The sequence below is a fragment of the Nyctereutes procyonoides genome, unplaced genomic scaffold (assembly GCF_905146905.1).
Source record: "Nyctereutes procyonoides isolate TBG_1078 unplaced genomic scaffold, NYPRO_anot_genome, whole genome shotgun sequence".
In the NCBI taxonomy this organism is placed as follows: Eukaryota; Metazoa; Chordata; class Mammalia; order Carnivora; family Canidae; genus Nyctereutes; species Nyctereutes procyonoides.
The window spans coordinates 6,730,124-6,745,515 of record NW_026575049.1 but is presented as its reverse complement, the minus strand read 5'-3'; the positions used below and the strand labels follow the sequence as shown (position 1 = coordinate 6,745,515).

Below are 15,392 nucleotides of genomic sequence, written 5' to 3'. Positions count from 1 at the left end.
TTAGAAATGACATTATTAGAAAAGAAATGTATTATTTTAAATGCTTACAGTACTAAAAAACAAGTAGAAATAGACAAACCTCTTTTAAGATTCAGCAAGAAAGAGATAAAAGAAATGTTTTAATAGTATTTTAAATTCAATACAGATCAGCCACTTAAAAAATAAGAGAATGCTATCATTAACATATCGATATATTTCAAAACATAAAATGAACATATTTCTGGAAAAATATAGCACACTCAAACTGATGCCAGAAGAAATAGAAAAAATAAATAATCCTATAACTAATAAAGAAATGACTGACTGCTGACGAGTTAAAAAGTTCTTCCCACAAAGTAAATATCTAGACTCAAATAATTCTACCAAACTTTCAAGGAAAGGAATATTCCAAAATCTCAAACTCTTCCACAAAATAGAAAAAGAAGCAATACTCTCCAACACATCCTATGAGGCTAGTCTAAGAGCTATGAACCCAAACAAGGACATATCAAGAAAACCACAGGCCTGTTTCACTCAGGAATTGAGAGGCAAAAAACCCTAAATATTGGCAAACTGAATCCAACTTTTTTTTTTAATCTATTTTTTTTTAAGTAGGCTCCATGTGGGACTTGAACTCATGGCCCTGAGATTACAACCTGAGCTGAGATCAAGTCACATGCTTAACTGACTGAACCATCCAGGTGCCCCCAACTATTTTTATATACATAAAATACAATGATGAAGACAGGTGAGTTTTGTTTTTATTTTTAAAGTAGGCTCCATGCCCAGGGTGGGGCATGAATATGGGGCTTGAACTTATAACTCAGACCAAGGCCTGAACTGAAATCAAGAATGGGATGCTCAACCGACTGAGCCACTCAGGCACCCCAAGAGACGTTTAATTCTGGAATACAAAGATGGTTTATTAGGAGACCTATAAGTATTGTTCAGCACATTAACACATTAAAGGAAATAGTATTACTAGAAGAAAAAAAAAAGATAACATTCAACCACCTATTAATGATTAAAATCCTCAAGTAGACAAGAAATTTTACTTAACTTGATGAAGAGTATATATAATAAATCAAAAACAATCATCATCCTTTAAGGAGGAGGAGCTTAAAACCATTCCTTTAAATCCAGAACAAAAAAAGAATGCCAAAGTCACCACTTTTATTAACTTTGTAGTCAATATTCTGCCTAGGGCAAAAATACAAGAAAAGTGAATTAAAGCCTTAGAGTTCAGAAAGGGGGAAATAAAACTGTCTTGATTTGCAAGTACTTTTTACCAGAAAACGAATAGACATAATAAGAGACCAGCAAAGTGCTTGAAAACTGCATTTCTGTATAACAGAAAACATTTAGAACACAATTTTAGAAGAGATCTTATGAATATTAGTAATAAGAATTATATTATGAAATAAATCTAACAAAACAGAAAATATAAACCTTTACAGTAAGGCATTTTATTTCAAAGATTTTATTTGCGAGAGAGCATGGAAGCATGGGGGCAGGTAGAGCAAGAGGGAGAGAGAATCTAAAGCAGACTCCACGCTGAGTGTGGAACACAATTCGGGGCTCCATCTAACGACCCTGAGATCATGCCCTGAGCAAAAGTCAAGATTTGGGCACTTAATCAACCGACCCATCCAGGTGCCCCTACAGTAAGATCTTTTAAGAAGAACTAAGCAAATAGAGGATATTCATATTCATGGGTAGGAAGAATTAATACTACATAGATGTTAACTCTCTTCTAGTTGATTTATAATGTCACACAGTTTCAATCAATATGCCAGTGGGTTTCCCAGGGAAGGAAAAACTGATTCTAAAATGTATTTGGAGGGCAGCCCCAGTGGCTCAGCGGTTTAGCACCACCTTCGGCTCAGGGCGTGGTCCTGGAGACCCGGAATCAAGTCCCGCGTCAGGCTCCCTGCATGGAGCCTGCTTCTCCCTCTGCTTGTCTCTGCCTCTCTCTGTGGGTCTCTCATGAATAAATAAATAAAATCTTAAAAAAATTTTTTTAGATGTATTTGGAGGGACACCTGGGTGGCTCAGTCCATTCAGCATCCAACTCTTGCCCTCAGCTCAGGTGATCTCAGAGTCGGGGGATCCAGCCCAGCATCGGGTGCCATGCTCAGCAGGGAATCTGCTTGAGGAATCTCTCTTTCTCCCTCTGCTCTTTCCCTTGTGTGCACAGTCTCTCTCTCTCTCTCTTTCTCTCTCTCTCTCTCTCTCTCAAATAAATACATAAATAAATCTCTGAAATGTATTTGGAAAAGAAAAGACCAAGATCATTCTGAAAAAATAAGGAAGGAGGATTTGTCCCACTAGATAAAAAGACTTATTATAAAGCTATAGTAATTAAGAGAATGTAATACTGGTACAAGAACATATAAATTAACCAATGAAACACAATAATATTCAGAGATAAACTCATGCACATATGAAACTGTGATCAAGACAGAAGGAGATGATAGATCGATCACTTTTTAGAAGAAGGGGCTGGGAAGCACATGGCTGGCTCAGTCAGTAAAGCATGCAACTCTTGATCTCTCAGAACCATAAGATCAAGCCACACAGTAGCCCTAGAGCTTACTTTAAAAAATAAAATAAATCAAAAAAAAATAAAATAAAAAATAAGGAACTATTTAGCAAATAAAGCTAAAAAAATTGGTCATCCACCATATGAAAAGAACTAAAAATATATCCTAGCTCATGGTATGAAAAATAAACTTCAGATGAATTAAAACCCTATGCATCAAAAGGAAACTTTTTAAAACATTTACAGAAAGATATAGACAGATAACCTTCTGACGTCAGAGTAGGGAAAGACTGCATAAATACCAAACATAAGTTAATAATTGATACATCTAAAAAAGGTAAACAACCTGTTTATCAAAAGGTATATCTTTTATAATTGTGTAAGTACAAGGTACTAACAACGAACGGATAAATGGGCAAAAATATAAGTATTTTAGTGACCAAAACACACTGCCAATAAACATGTGAAAAGATGCACTATCTTCTTAGCAATCAAAGACATACAAATTAAAACAAAATACAGTTTCACCCCAATAGAGTTACCCTCAAAAAAAAAAAATCCAGGGGCAGCCCAGGTGGCTCAGTGGTTTGGTGCCACCTTCAGCCTGGGACCTGATCCTGGAGACCCGGGATGGAGTCCTGAGTCTGGCTCCTTGCATTGAGCCTGCTTCTTCCTCTGCCTGTGTCTGCCTCTTTCTCTCTCTGTGTGTCTCGAATGAATGAATGAATAAATGAATAAATATATATATATATATATATATATATATATATATATATATATATTTTTTTTTTTTAGGAAAAAAAAATCCAAAAACCACCCTGTCTTTATGCTAACTGCCAGTTATCCACCAAAATCTTCCTCTCCTTTTGCTGTGGTCATAGAGTTGTAGCAGAAACCTGAACTGTTTAGGAAGACGATGTTTGCCAGACTCCCTTGCAGCAGCAGATGTGGCTGTGTGGCTAAATTCTCACCAGTAAATGAATGAAAATTGTCTAGCATATGTCTGGCCTGGGTTTTAAAACACTGAGGCAGATGCTCCTCAAGACTCATTTTCCTTCCCATAAGCTAAAACGTGGATATACTTAAGACCCAGTTTCACTCAGGCAGACAAGTTCAGTTCCCCAGATGATGGCAGAAAAACCAGAGGGGGAAAACCCAAATAATTTAGTGAGGTAAAACAATTCTGGTGGCAAAACAATTCTGCACACCTTCAGAATGTTATATGAGAGGAAAAAGGAAAGAAAGGGTGGGAAAAGGGGAAAAAAGGGAAGGAAACAGAAAAGGAGAAATCTCTATTTTTACATTATTATTTTCTAGGCTTCTCTTTAGTATAACAGTTTAGCATTTACCTTAAATACATTAGTCCATAGTGCTTCAGGACGCAGAACTCCAATCCACTGCTGGCAAGAGTGTAAATACCCAGCATTTTCAGAAAAGTCTGATATGACCTAGTAAAGTTGAACACATTAATTCCCTATGACACAGGGAATACTTCAAAAAACAGTACACTATGGGACACCTATAGCATCTTATACTATTATTATTATTATTGATAACAAAAAACTATAAATAACCCAAATGTCATACTGAATCGACTATTTTCATGCACTGGAATAAATATACCAATGAAAAGAAATTAACTACAGCTACATACATCCATGTGCATTCATCTTTTTTTTTTCCCAGTAGGCTCCACACCCAGCCTGGAACCCAGCATAGGGCTTGAACTCATGACCATGAAATCAAGACCTGAGCCAAGATCAAGAGTCTGATGCCTAACTGACTGAGCCACCCTGATACCCCTCATGTGGATTAATCTTAATATCATAATATTGAGTGAAAAATGGAAGTCATAAGAGCACTTACTTTTAAAATTTTTTATCATGAAAAATTTTCAGCATACACGAAAGAAGAATAACATAATGAACCCCATGTACTCAACAATTATCAGTTCATGGCCAATTTTATTGTATTCCTACCTACTTCATCTTCCCCCAGATTATTTTGAAGTAAATCCTAGACACTCTAATTTCACCCATAAATATCTGAACATGTATATTCAAAGGACACAGATTTTTATACGTGCCAAAAAACTATTATTTCAATTTTTAAAAATTAACATCAATTTCTCAATATCATGAAAAAAATCTGGCACACAAACAGCTCTGTATTTTTTTTTTTTTACATAATCTCTACACCCAACATGGGGGCTCAAACTCCTGATCCCAAAATCAAGTCATATGCTCTACTGACTGATCCAGCCAGGCACCCCTAAAGAGCTTTGTGGTTTTGTTTCTTTTGTTCTTTTTTTAATTTTTTTAATTTATTTATGATAGTCACAGAGAGAGAGAGAGAGAGAGAGAGAGAGAGAGAGGCAGAGACATAGGCAGAGGGAGAAGCAGGCTCCATGCACCGGGAGCCCGACGTGGGATTCGATCCCGGGTCTCCAGGATCGCACCCTGGGCCAAAGGCAGGGGCCAAAGGCAAGCGCCAAACCGCGCGCCACCCAGGGATCCCAGCTTTGTGGTTTTGATGTATGAATACAATGTACATCAAAACTAAAAAGGAAACTATCAAATGTTCATAAAACTTTAAAACAAAAGGATGACTTTAACAATTCAGAATTGCTGGGGTGGGGGATCCTGGGTGGCTCAGCTGTTTGGCGTCTGCCTTTGGCCCAGGGTGTATCCTGGAGTCTCAGGATCGTGTCCTACTTCGGGCTCCTGGTGCATGGAGCCTGCTTCTCCCTCTGCCTGTGTCTCTGCCTCTCTCTTCTCTCTCTCTCTCTCTCTCTCTCTCTCTCTCTCTCTCTCCACCTCCATGTCTCATTAATAAATAAATAAAATCTTAAAAAAAAAAAAGAATTGCTCAGGTGGCAGAGGCTATGTGATGAAAGATTTGTCACGAAAAGGGCAACATGAGGTCTAATGTTGTAATTCTTAGCCCTGGTGGCTAGCAGTCGAGATATTATTTGTATTATTTTTTTAATGGGAAATCATTCTCTATATCATTTGTATGTGTAGTATACCAAAAAAGAGAAGTTGCTGTCCATAGCGTGCGCGCGCACACGCACACACACACACACACACACACACACACACTAGCTAAACTCAAAGCAAAGGAAAACCCAAGTCTATCACCAAGTTGCAAGCAAATAAGAAGTTTGAAATTGTCCTGTGATTAGCAGAGGTTCAATCCAAGACCAAATTTTGCTTGGATTTTCTTTACCCCTGCCCCATCCCCATCCTCAAAGAGAGGGGAGCTCAAAGTGAGATTCCTGCATTAAACCAGGAAACCTACCAAGGTTTCCTTCTGGTCCAAAGACACAGAAATACAACATGTACCAAGAAGTGAGAATAACCAGCAATTCCTCCCACCATGCATCACAGCCTGCTATGGACAGGTAAGGCCCAGTCTCCTCTGTGAAGCCACCACAACAGTGACCGACACACCATGGTCACTCATTAACTCTGATTACTTTTCGTTATTATTCCAACACCCTTTTATAGTCTTTTTCCCCCCAATTATTATAAAATATTTCTCCATACCAAAACGGTCTTCAAAAACTACTGGTAATAACTGCGTGACATTCCACAGATACACGTTAGATAACCACCCCCGGTGGAATTTAGTTGACCATTACCCACTGTAACCACTCCCCACTGTTGAGACTGGTTTTAATTTTATGGCATTCTGAAGAAGGCACGCACCATTTGAATTCTATTTAATTTTGTTGGAAACACTTTACTGGCCACCCCACAAAATTTTGAATGATCACCATATTCTTACACTGTAAAGGAATGACAATCCAAATGAGCACTCTACTCATTCAATAAACGTTATTAATAAGGCTCTGTACTAAAAGGTTTGAAAGATATATGAACAATAAATTTTATTATCAAAGTACTTATGGGATGCCTGTGTGGCTCAGTCTTGGTTTCAGCTGGGGTTGTGATCTCGGGGTAATGGGATTGAGCCCTGTGTGGGGTTCCACAGGATAGATGTGGAGCCTGCTTAGAATTCTCTCTCTCTCTCTTCCTTTTCTCCTCTCCTTGCTCGAGCTCTCTCTCTCAAATAATCTTTTTTTAAAGTACTGTTATATGTCAATTATACTCAATAAAGCTGGGGAAAAAAATCAAAGTATTGTCTCATGAAGCAGAACCAAATTCACCGTTTTAAGTGAATTCTTCATTTCCACACTGACTTTAAAATATATGTATTTTTCTCAAGATCATGAAATTAAATCAGGGACTGATTCTTAAACCTGATATCCTAAAAATCCTTTTTACCACAGGTAAATAAAATCCACTGAACTGGACTAATTTTTGTTTTCCATACCAACATCACCGAACCAAGGTAAAGAAAATTCAAAGCAAAGATTGTAAGCAAACACATGGCGGCCGAGGCCCAGGAAATAGGCTTTCAGGCTCTGTTGCGTGTATTTGGATAAAAAATAATAACCATATAAAATCCACTTATAAGGAGCTGGCAATCTCCCTGGTTTGCCTATCACATTTCCCTTTTAATTTCCATCATGAAACTTGCTCCACTTCCACTCCATCCCCAAAGTACATGGGACTCTATCAGGATGATTAAAGATTCACCCACTTTGGGATCTAGTCAGATAGCAGACTGGTGATTATGTATTTGAATTTCAAAAAGCTTATCTAAGTCAGAATGTAGTAAGCAGCAGTTGATATGGAAAGAAAACTAAAATTAAACAGATAACAAGGACTGATTTTTACTATTTATTACGTGCCAGGCCTGTGATAAAGCTTTCCACAAAGCACCTCACTGAAGCCTTACAAAGACAAGAAAGTACTAGTATTATCCTCATTTTACAGATGAAGAAATTCACTCTCAGAGACCACACATGTGATCAGTGGCAGGGCTGGATGGCTACACCAAAATCTCTACTCTTAACCATATGTTCTATTTCCTCCCATCCAGAAATGTCAACAGGAGTGCACATATACATGCTGCCAAAGACTAGAAAATAACTCAGAGGGAGCCTCAGTCTGGTTGAGCATCTGCCTTCGGTTCAGGTCATGATCCCGGGGTCCTGAGATCGAGCCCCGCATCAGGCTCCCTGCTCAGTGGGGACCCCGCTTCTCCTTCCCGCTGTGCTCTCTCTCACTCTCCTCCTCTCTCGTTTTCAAATAAATAAGTAAAATCTTGAAAGAAAGAAAGAAAGAAAGAAAGAAAGAAAGAAGAAAGAAAGAAAAGAAAGAAAGAAAAGAAAGAAAGAAAAGAAAAGAAAAGAAAAAAAGAAAGAAACGAAACGAAACTTGGGACCAACAGATAAATATACTTTTAAATAACTAAAAACGTCTTCAAATAACTGTCCCTAATCCCACCTTCTACCTTCAAAAAATTAAACAAAAAATAGAGTGATGAAACATATAGCTTATTGCCTTTTCTTTACCTCAGCTCTTAACTGTTTAAATTGAAGAGAAAATGGGTAGCATGAATGAAATAGGAAGTCTGGCCAGGACATCTGGGTGGCTCAGCAGTTAAAGTGCCTGCCTTCGGCTCAGGGCATGAACCTGGAGACCCAGGATCGAGTCCCACATCGGGCTCCCTGCATGGAGCCTGCTTCTCCCTCTGCCTGTGTCTCTGCCTCTCTCTCTCTCTCTCTCTCTCCGTTCTCTCATGAATAAATAAAATATTTTAAACAATAACAAAAAAAGAAGTCTGGCCAAGCTATAAGTCAAGACTCTCAAATGAGAATCAGAGGTGAAAATCTGTGGCTCCTAAATTGGTCAACACTTTACAAGAGTAAGCAAACCCATACAGACTGTTAAAGCTGAGATTTATCATCCTGTAGTACATGCCAACCTTCACTATATTTCAGAGGGATGCATTTTGCTCAAAAATGTCTCCCAAACTATTCCTTAATACATTTTGAGGTTCATGAAACTAATCAGGGTTTCTGGGCAAAATCAGAGGGTTTATTGCATTAGCTGCAATTACTCTGACCAAAATTCCAAGCAAGTTATATTTGCACATATTCACCATTTTTTTTTCTTGATCCTAAGGCAAGGATGTGAAGCTGCTGCCTGCACATTGTGGTTCCCTGAAATGATCTTGGTGAAAAAAAAAAAAAAAAAAACTTAGTTACAGTTAATCAATTTAACTAACTCCTCCTGTTAACAGACCAGAGGCACTGCTGTTCTCTTCGAGGTCCAATTACAGTTCCTTCAATGAATGTAAAGTCTGAACAGTGAGGACCCCTGGGTGGCTCAGCCGGTTGAGCATCTGCCTTCAGCTCAGGTCATGATCCCAGGGTCCTGGGATGGAGCACCACCTGGAGTTCCCTGCTCAGCAGGGAGTCTGCTTGTCTCCCTCTCCTTCTACCTCTCCTGCTTGTGTGAGTGTGTAAATAAATAAAATCTTTTTTTAAAAAAAGTCTCAACAGTGTTCTATCTCCTGCTCTACTTGTGAGGAATCTAAAAGCAAATCATTGTTCATGAAAACAAATGACCTGGGTTCTAGCCCCAGGTATGTTACAGTTAATCGTGTAACTCTGTCATTATGCTGGCCTGGGTTGGGTAAATGAATGGGTTGGACAGGAAATGTTCCAAGTCCCTCCCAGCTATAAAGTTTTAATTCATAATTTAAATTGTTGCTGTTTTCTATTACAGGTTGGATGAAAGACCATCAGATATGGATACAGGTTCCATATTAGTGACAGCAGCACTTTTTCCTATTGAAATCCACTGCATGACATGGGCTTGTATCAAATGGAATTGGCATTTCCTCACGTTCCATCTGCTACCAAAACGTACTATTTGTAGTTCAGGCAGCAGAGTGGTTGAAGAACAACAGATTTTCTTGGCACTTCCTGTACATATGGCATGTAGATGAGTATGAGATTATCCCTGGGAAAATATTGCAAATAATAGCTGTCAATTCTTAGCAACGAACAACACGCATTATTAAAAACAAACACAACCTCTCGGTCCATAAATTCCACCTCACAAAATGTGTCTTTTGATTCTTTCAGTTCCCATATGAGAACCAGTATTTTTTATATGTGTGCCACAATACTTTGCTGCAGAATTTTAAAAATTGCATAAAATACTAAAATCCAGATAATCTCCAAACCTTCTGCTAGCCAGTTGTTACGATTTATTCTACTGCTAAGCTTTTTTTTTTTTTTTCCCAGAGATGCTAACAAGTAACATAGTCAACTGGTTTGTGTTTCCTACACTTCTTCAGATGAGCTTGCTTTTTAAGAGCCCCTGCAGACAGGAGATTAACTTCACTGGATTCTAAATCTTTCGGAAGTTGACTAAGTGCATGAAAGTCTTTCTTCTCCTAGCTGACACACTCCTTTTAAATTACTAATTGAAGTCCTTTGTCCCTGATTTAAACCTCTCTCTTCTTTGACAACTTGTATGATTTGTAATTCTATTCCCTCTTACAATTGTGTGCTATACTTTCCTGAACATGGTTTTATTATTTTTCTGTATCTCCCACTGCATTACATTTTAATTTTCTGAGAACTCAAATGATCATAGTGTTTGTGAATTCATTAAAAAAAGTGAAAGCAAAGATGATTTGCCCCAACACCAGGCAACTGAAAGAAAATGCAAAAAGCCTGAAAATATTACTGAGTGGTTAATGTGAACTGACACATCTTTAATCAGACTCAAAGATCCTTAGAACTGAGGGAATCCAAACTCCTCATCTTATAGGTAAGAAAACCAAAAGCCAGAGAGAAGCTAAGTGACTTACTCCACATGATGTACCCAACTAGATGCAATTATGGTCTTACATAGTCAACTATGATGGTTCTTTTCACAGTTGAGAATAGCTCCCTGAAGTCTGTTCCCAAAACATGTGCAGGCAGCCACAATGACAAAATCCCATACCTGGAGTCATTCCTTTAGATGAAACCATTATCTGAGAAATTCTGAGATTCGTGCAACTGGTATTAGGGAAATGAGAGAGAAAAAGAATACTCCAGAGATTTAAGTTCTAAATCAGAAGGTTAAAAAAAAAAATCAGACATAATAAAAAATGACTATTTGAGAGAGGGAGAGAGAGAGCATGAGCAGAGGGAGGGGAAGCGGGAGAGGGAGAAGCAGACTCCCCACTGAGCAAGGAGCCCTCCTCGGGGCTCCTCCCAGGACCCTGAGATCATGACCTGAGCTGAAGGCAGATGCTTAACGGCCTGAGTCACCCAGGCGCCCCCCAAAATGACTCTTGAAGTCACCCATGCCCTGAAGTAACCAGAGACTCCAATATGAGTGGCTTTATTCACTGGGAGCAGACCTATGTCTTCTCTTATTTGTCCAGCACAGCCGGGTTGTCCTTCAGCAATTGAACAGGCCACCTTTCCTTTGTTTATCATCAGGTGAAATAGTTGCTGCAATTAAAAGAGGTGGTTGTTCCAAAACCACATACCTTCAAACAGTGGACTAGCAGTGTGCCAGGGTAAGGCGCTCACCCTTACAAGGGGACTCAGGACATAGGGCTGTTAGAAAACCAGAGTCCTGCATTTCCACAACCTTACTAAGGAACCTACTCTCACTGCACGGGACAGCTTGGCCCCATGCACTAGGTCACTGTCATTATTTCTTTTTTTTCTACTCATTTCTTAATTTTTCTTAGAAGTACAGACAAACCAATGCCATTAAAGCTTCGTATGATCCGACTCAACTGTACTATCCTATTCCCGTAACTGCATGTGGATATAATGATCTGGGTTAGAAACAGGATGTGTGGAAATAAAGTCTGGACACAGGTCCTGATGAGAAGGGCAGGGCAGGTGTAGAAAAGAGTCCTGAAGCAGCTTGAAGACTGTCGGTATGAGGAAGGTTGAAGAGAATGGAGATCACTTTCTCCGGGACAGAATTTGTCCATAATTTTCCTTGGATTGGATTTGATAGATGCATCCTAAACACTGTAATGTGTCCAATTTTATTGATTTTTTTTGAACATAGAGGGCCTTTATCTCAAGCATATCAGTAATCACGTAACAATAGAATGCACACGCTGGTAGAAATTAATCCTGAGACTATTTTTCATATAAGGACTGGATCATGAACAAATGACCTTGGAGCAGAAATAACTAAGCCAATACTTGAATATGCATTCTGTGGGTCAGTGCTCCAGGCGGCCAGAAAGCCCCACTGCCGTCCCTCGAAGATCTACCACAAAGGGCTAGGGGGAAAACCGGCACGAGGAGTGGCGACCCGGAGTTCTGCCTTAGAATGAAAGGTTTTAGGCTGTGTTGCACTCAGCAAGAAAGATTCCGCTTTATATTAAAAAGTTTACCTGTCACTAAGGATTTAATTGCTTCTCTGCTAATAGAACTTCCAGGCCAGTGTAACCAGCTCCTCTACGAATAAATTACATTAATTACAAGCAGTTAAAAATTATTTCCTGAACACTGTTTAGCCTAAATCCAATAGGTCGGTGGCTGGGATGAGATGGTCCAAATTCACCCTCGGGTGATGGAGGGTCCCCCCTCCAGGTCCTGTCACAGGACTCCAGGCATTTTCACAACTTGGCCACACAAAAGAACACCCAGGCTGCTCCTGCCTTTCCCAAGGCAAGTAAGGGAATTCCTCTCTCAGCAGCCCTTTTGTAAGGCTGGATCTGAAACAACACAGGTGTCTACATAGCAATTGCTATGAACTTTGCATTGAGGAGTCCAAGTAACAGCAGCTATCTCAACACTTCACCCATTGTCTCCATAGGGAAAACCACCCAGGAGAGACCACAGAAGAGGAAAAAAAGAAAAAAAAGAAAAAAACCAACAACAACCCACAAACACAACAGAGATACACGTTCATTAAACACTTGGACAGCCACACAAAATACCTGTGATAAAGAAAGAGGGCATATATATATATATATATATATATATATAATTTTTTTTTTTTTCCAAACCACAAGGCACACTAAGTAAAAAGGCTTAATCAACCTTAATGAGCTTGCTTCCTTAGTTGACAATGTCAATGGACTGAAAGGAGTAAATATTCAAAGCGCTTCACAGGCGAGAAGCTTCCTGCAAATGATAAAGCAATATCCCCGTGTGAGGGTAAAGATGGCCCAGAATCCTGGCCCATTATAAAGGAGGAGTCAGATTCCACTAGTCCCTGCTCGGTTCCAGGGCCAGGCTTCCAGGGAGCTGTTTTCTTTCTTTTTCTTTTTTCTTTCTTTTTTTATTATTATTTTTTATTTTAGGGAGCTGTTTTCTAAAAGGCAGGGCTCACCGCACTAAATTCAGAGTGAGCGGTGTCAGCGTCTAAGAACCCTGTGCACTCCGCGAAGCTCTAGACCACTTGGGTGTCCAGACTTCGGAAAGAAAAAAAAAAAAAAGAGAGACTCCCCAAACAACAACAACAAAACAGAAAACAAAAACCAAAAAACAAATTAACGTTGTGACAAAGATAGTTAAAAGGCACACGGAGGGGAGGAGGGGGACACCGGGGCGGGGACGCAGCTGCGCCCGGGGCGGGAGGCTAAGTTAGGGGCGCGGGGGCGCGGGGGCCGGGCCGGGGCGGCAGCTGCGGGTCTGGGCGCGGGGGCACCGGCCGGCGGCGGGGACGGGCTCCGGGGGCACGAGCCCGCGGGCGGGGCGGGGGCGGGGACCGGCTCCCGCCGCCCCCGCCGCCCTCCTCCGAGCGGCCCCCAAGTTGGAGGCGCAACTCCGCGAGCACAGGGACAAGGAGGCGCACAAAAGGAGCGGGGCGGCCGCTCCCATCCTTACCTTTGACTTGACTTTCGTACTCGGCGATGATCTCTTTGTCCTTCTTGAATCTGCTGGGAGCGGACATCATCCAGCTGTGCGGGGTCCGCTTCAGGCCGGCGGGCTCCGTCCGGCTGCGCGCAGACCGGGTCCTCGGAGGCGCAGCTGGGGGCGCACACGCCGGGAACCCGGGGGCAGCACCCGCGGGAGGCGGAGGAGGAGAAGGAGGGGGGAGGGGAGGGGGAGGGGGGAGGAGGGGGAGGAGGAGGCGGAAACCAGAGGGAGCCGCGGACTAGACCAGCCCGGGCGCCGGCACCATGCTCTCCGCCCCAGCGGCCGTCGGGGGCGCGGCGGGGACGGGTCGGGGCCGGGCCGGGGCCGGGGCCGGGGCCGGGGGCGGGGCGGGCAGGCCGGGCGCACGGGGCGGGCCGCCGCCTCTAGGGCCGCCGGGCGGACGCAGGCTCCGCGCCCGAGCTCCGCACCATTGTTGGGGACCCGCGCCCGGCGCTCAGGGCAGGGCGGGGCGGGCGCCGCGACCTTCTCCTGCTGCAGCCGCCGGCGGCTCGGAGCGCTCGGGGCGCTCGGGGTCCCGCAGCTCCCCGACCCAGCGGCGTCCCGGGCGCGGCGGCAGCGGCGGCGGCGCAGGTCCCGACAGCCGGCGCCGCGAGGGGCCTCGGTCCGCCCGTCCGGCCCCGGGGCGCCCGCGCTCCCCTCCGCGTCCCGCTCGGCGCTACTGCCCCCAGGAGGCCGCCGCGGCCCTGCGCACCCGCACCCGCACGCGCACCCGCACGCGCACCCGCACCCGCACCCGCACGCGCGCCGCCTGCAGCCGCGCCCCCGCCCCGCCGCCCGCGCGCACGCGGCCCGCCCCCCGCCCCGCCTCGCCCCGCCCCGCCCCGCCCCGGGGGGAGCCGCCGGGGGGAGCCGCCGGGGCCCACGGGGGGCGCGCTTCCGGACCCGCCTGCTCCAGACCCACGGGAGGGATCGCGAGGCGGAGCTCCCCCCGCCGGGAAGGGCCGGGCCCCCAGGTGTTGCACCCCGCAGGAGAACGCGGGGCCCACGGGGCGTGAGCGACTCGGCTGCTCCGAGGCCGGGAGGGCGAAGCTCTCCGGGCAACGTGGAGAGGACTGCGCGGCTCGGCCACAGTGGGCTCCCCGCCCGGGAAGCCGCCCGGGGCTGGGGCGCGGGGAGGGCGCGGCCCCCCGCCCGCGGACCGCCCGGCCCCCCCCGCCCCCGCCGTCTGTCTGCTCTCCCGTCACTTTTCCACCGTGTGGCCTCGTTTATCAAAGCAGTTGCTGAGGGGTGTGTCCGGCCCCCCGAGATGCTTTCCCCGGGGATCTGACCCGGGTAGGGACCTGGAGACTTTGATCCCGCGCCCCTGTATCCGGCGGTAACCCTGGGCCTGACCGTGGGCCCAGACCCCGGGCTAAGAGCTGGGGACTCCGACGTCAGGTGCCTGGGCCCTGCCTTAAGGCATCTCAGGCTTGACTGAAGACAGAATAAAGCTCAATAATGCCGTAAGGCAAGAGAAATACTCGCGGCTTTGGAAGTCCTGAAAGGAAAAAAGTGGGCCGCAAGAGGTTTGGGGAGACGTGGTATTTAAACAGGGCTGGAAGGATGAATAGTAAGCTGTTTGCCCCCTCACAGAGGGAAGGGGTTCGGTTCCAGGGGGGAAAAAGAGAACGACACACTTTGGGGCAATCGAAGTATAGTTACAAGATGTTCTCCACTAACACACCCGACCTCTCATAGGAGGTGAAAAACATTTTGAAGATTTCCATACATATTTGTGTTTCAGCTGATGGTGTGTGCACATTGTTTTAAATTGCACGGTTTTTAAGTTTTAATTAAAAGATTTTTTTTTTTTTTTTTTTTTTTTTTTTTTTTTTTACAGGGCACCTGGCTGGCTCACTCCGTGGATCGTGCAACTCTTGATCTTGGGGGGTGTAGGTTCAACCCTAGGTTGGGTGTAGAGATTACTTAAAAAAAAAATCTTTAAAAAAATTATTTTTTTTCCATCTTGCCAAACAAGAGGTTAACTATGGAACTCCTGACTGTCCTAATTTCATGTGGAACTGTCTTATGTAAGAGCGTTGGGTAAAGAGCCAGAATATCTAAAGCAGAGAGGCTGGGAAGGAGGGTCAGGGCCAACTGGGAGAGGCCTCC

At 43.9% G+C, this 15,392-nt stretch overlaps 1 protein-coding gene across 2 annotated transcripts in view; it reads right to left on the bottom strand.

Annotated features, from left to right (window-relative positions):
- SRGAP1 (SLIT-ROBO Rho GTPase activating protein 1) overlaps window positions 1–13,440 on the bottom strand; it is a 265,045-nt gene extending 251,605 nt beyond the window's left edge. For both annotated transcript variants that reach the window (XM_055328681.1, XM_055328682.1), the window contains exon 1: window positions 13,248–13,440. In XM_055328681.1, the coding sequence (XP_055184656.1) occupies window positions 13,248–13,317 (70 nt within the window). In that variant the 5' untranslated portion in view covers window positions 13,318–13,440. The remainder of the gene's footprint in view (window positions 1–13,247) is intronic.
- Window positions 13,441–15,392: the final 1,952 nt, after the last annotated feature.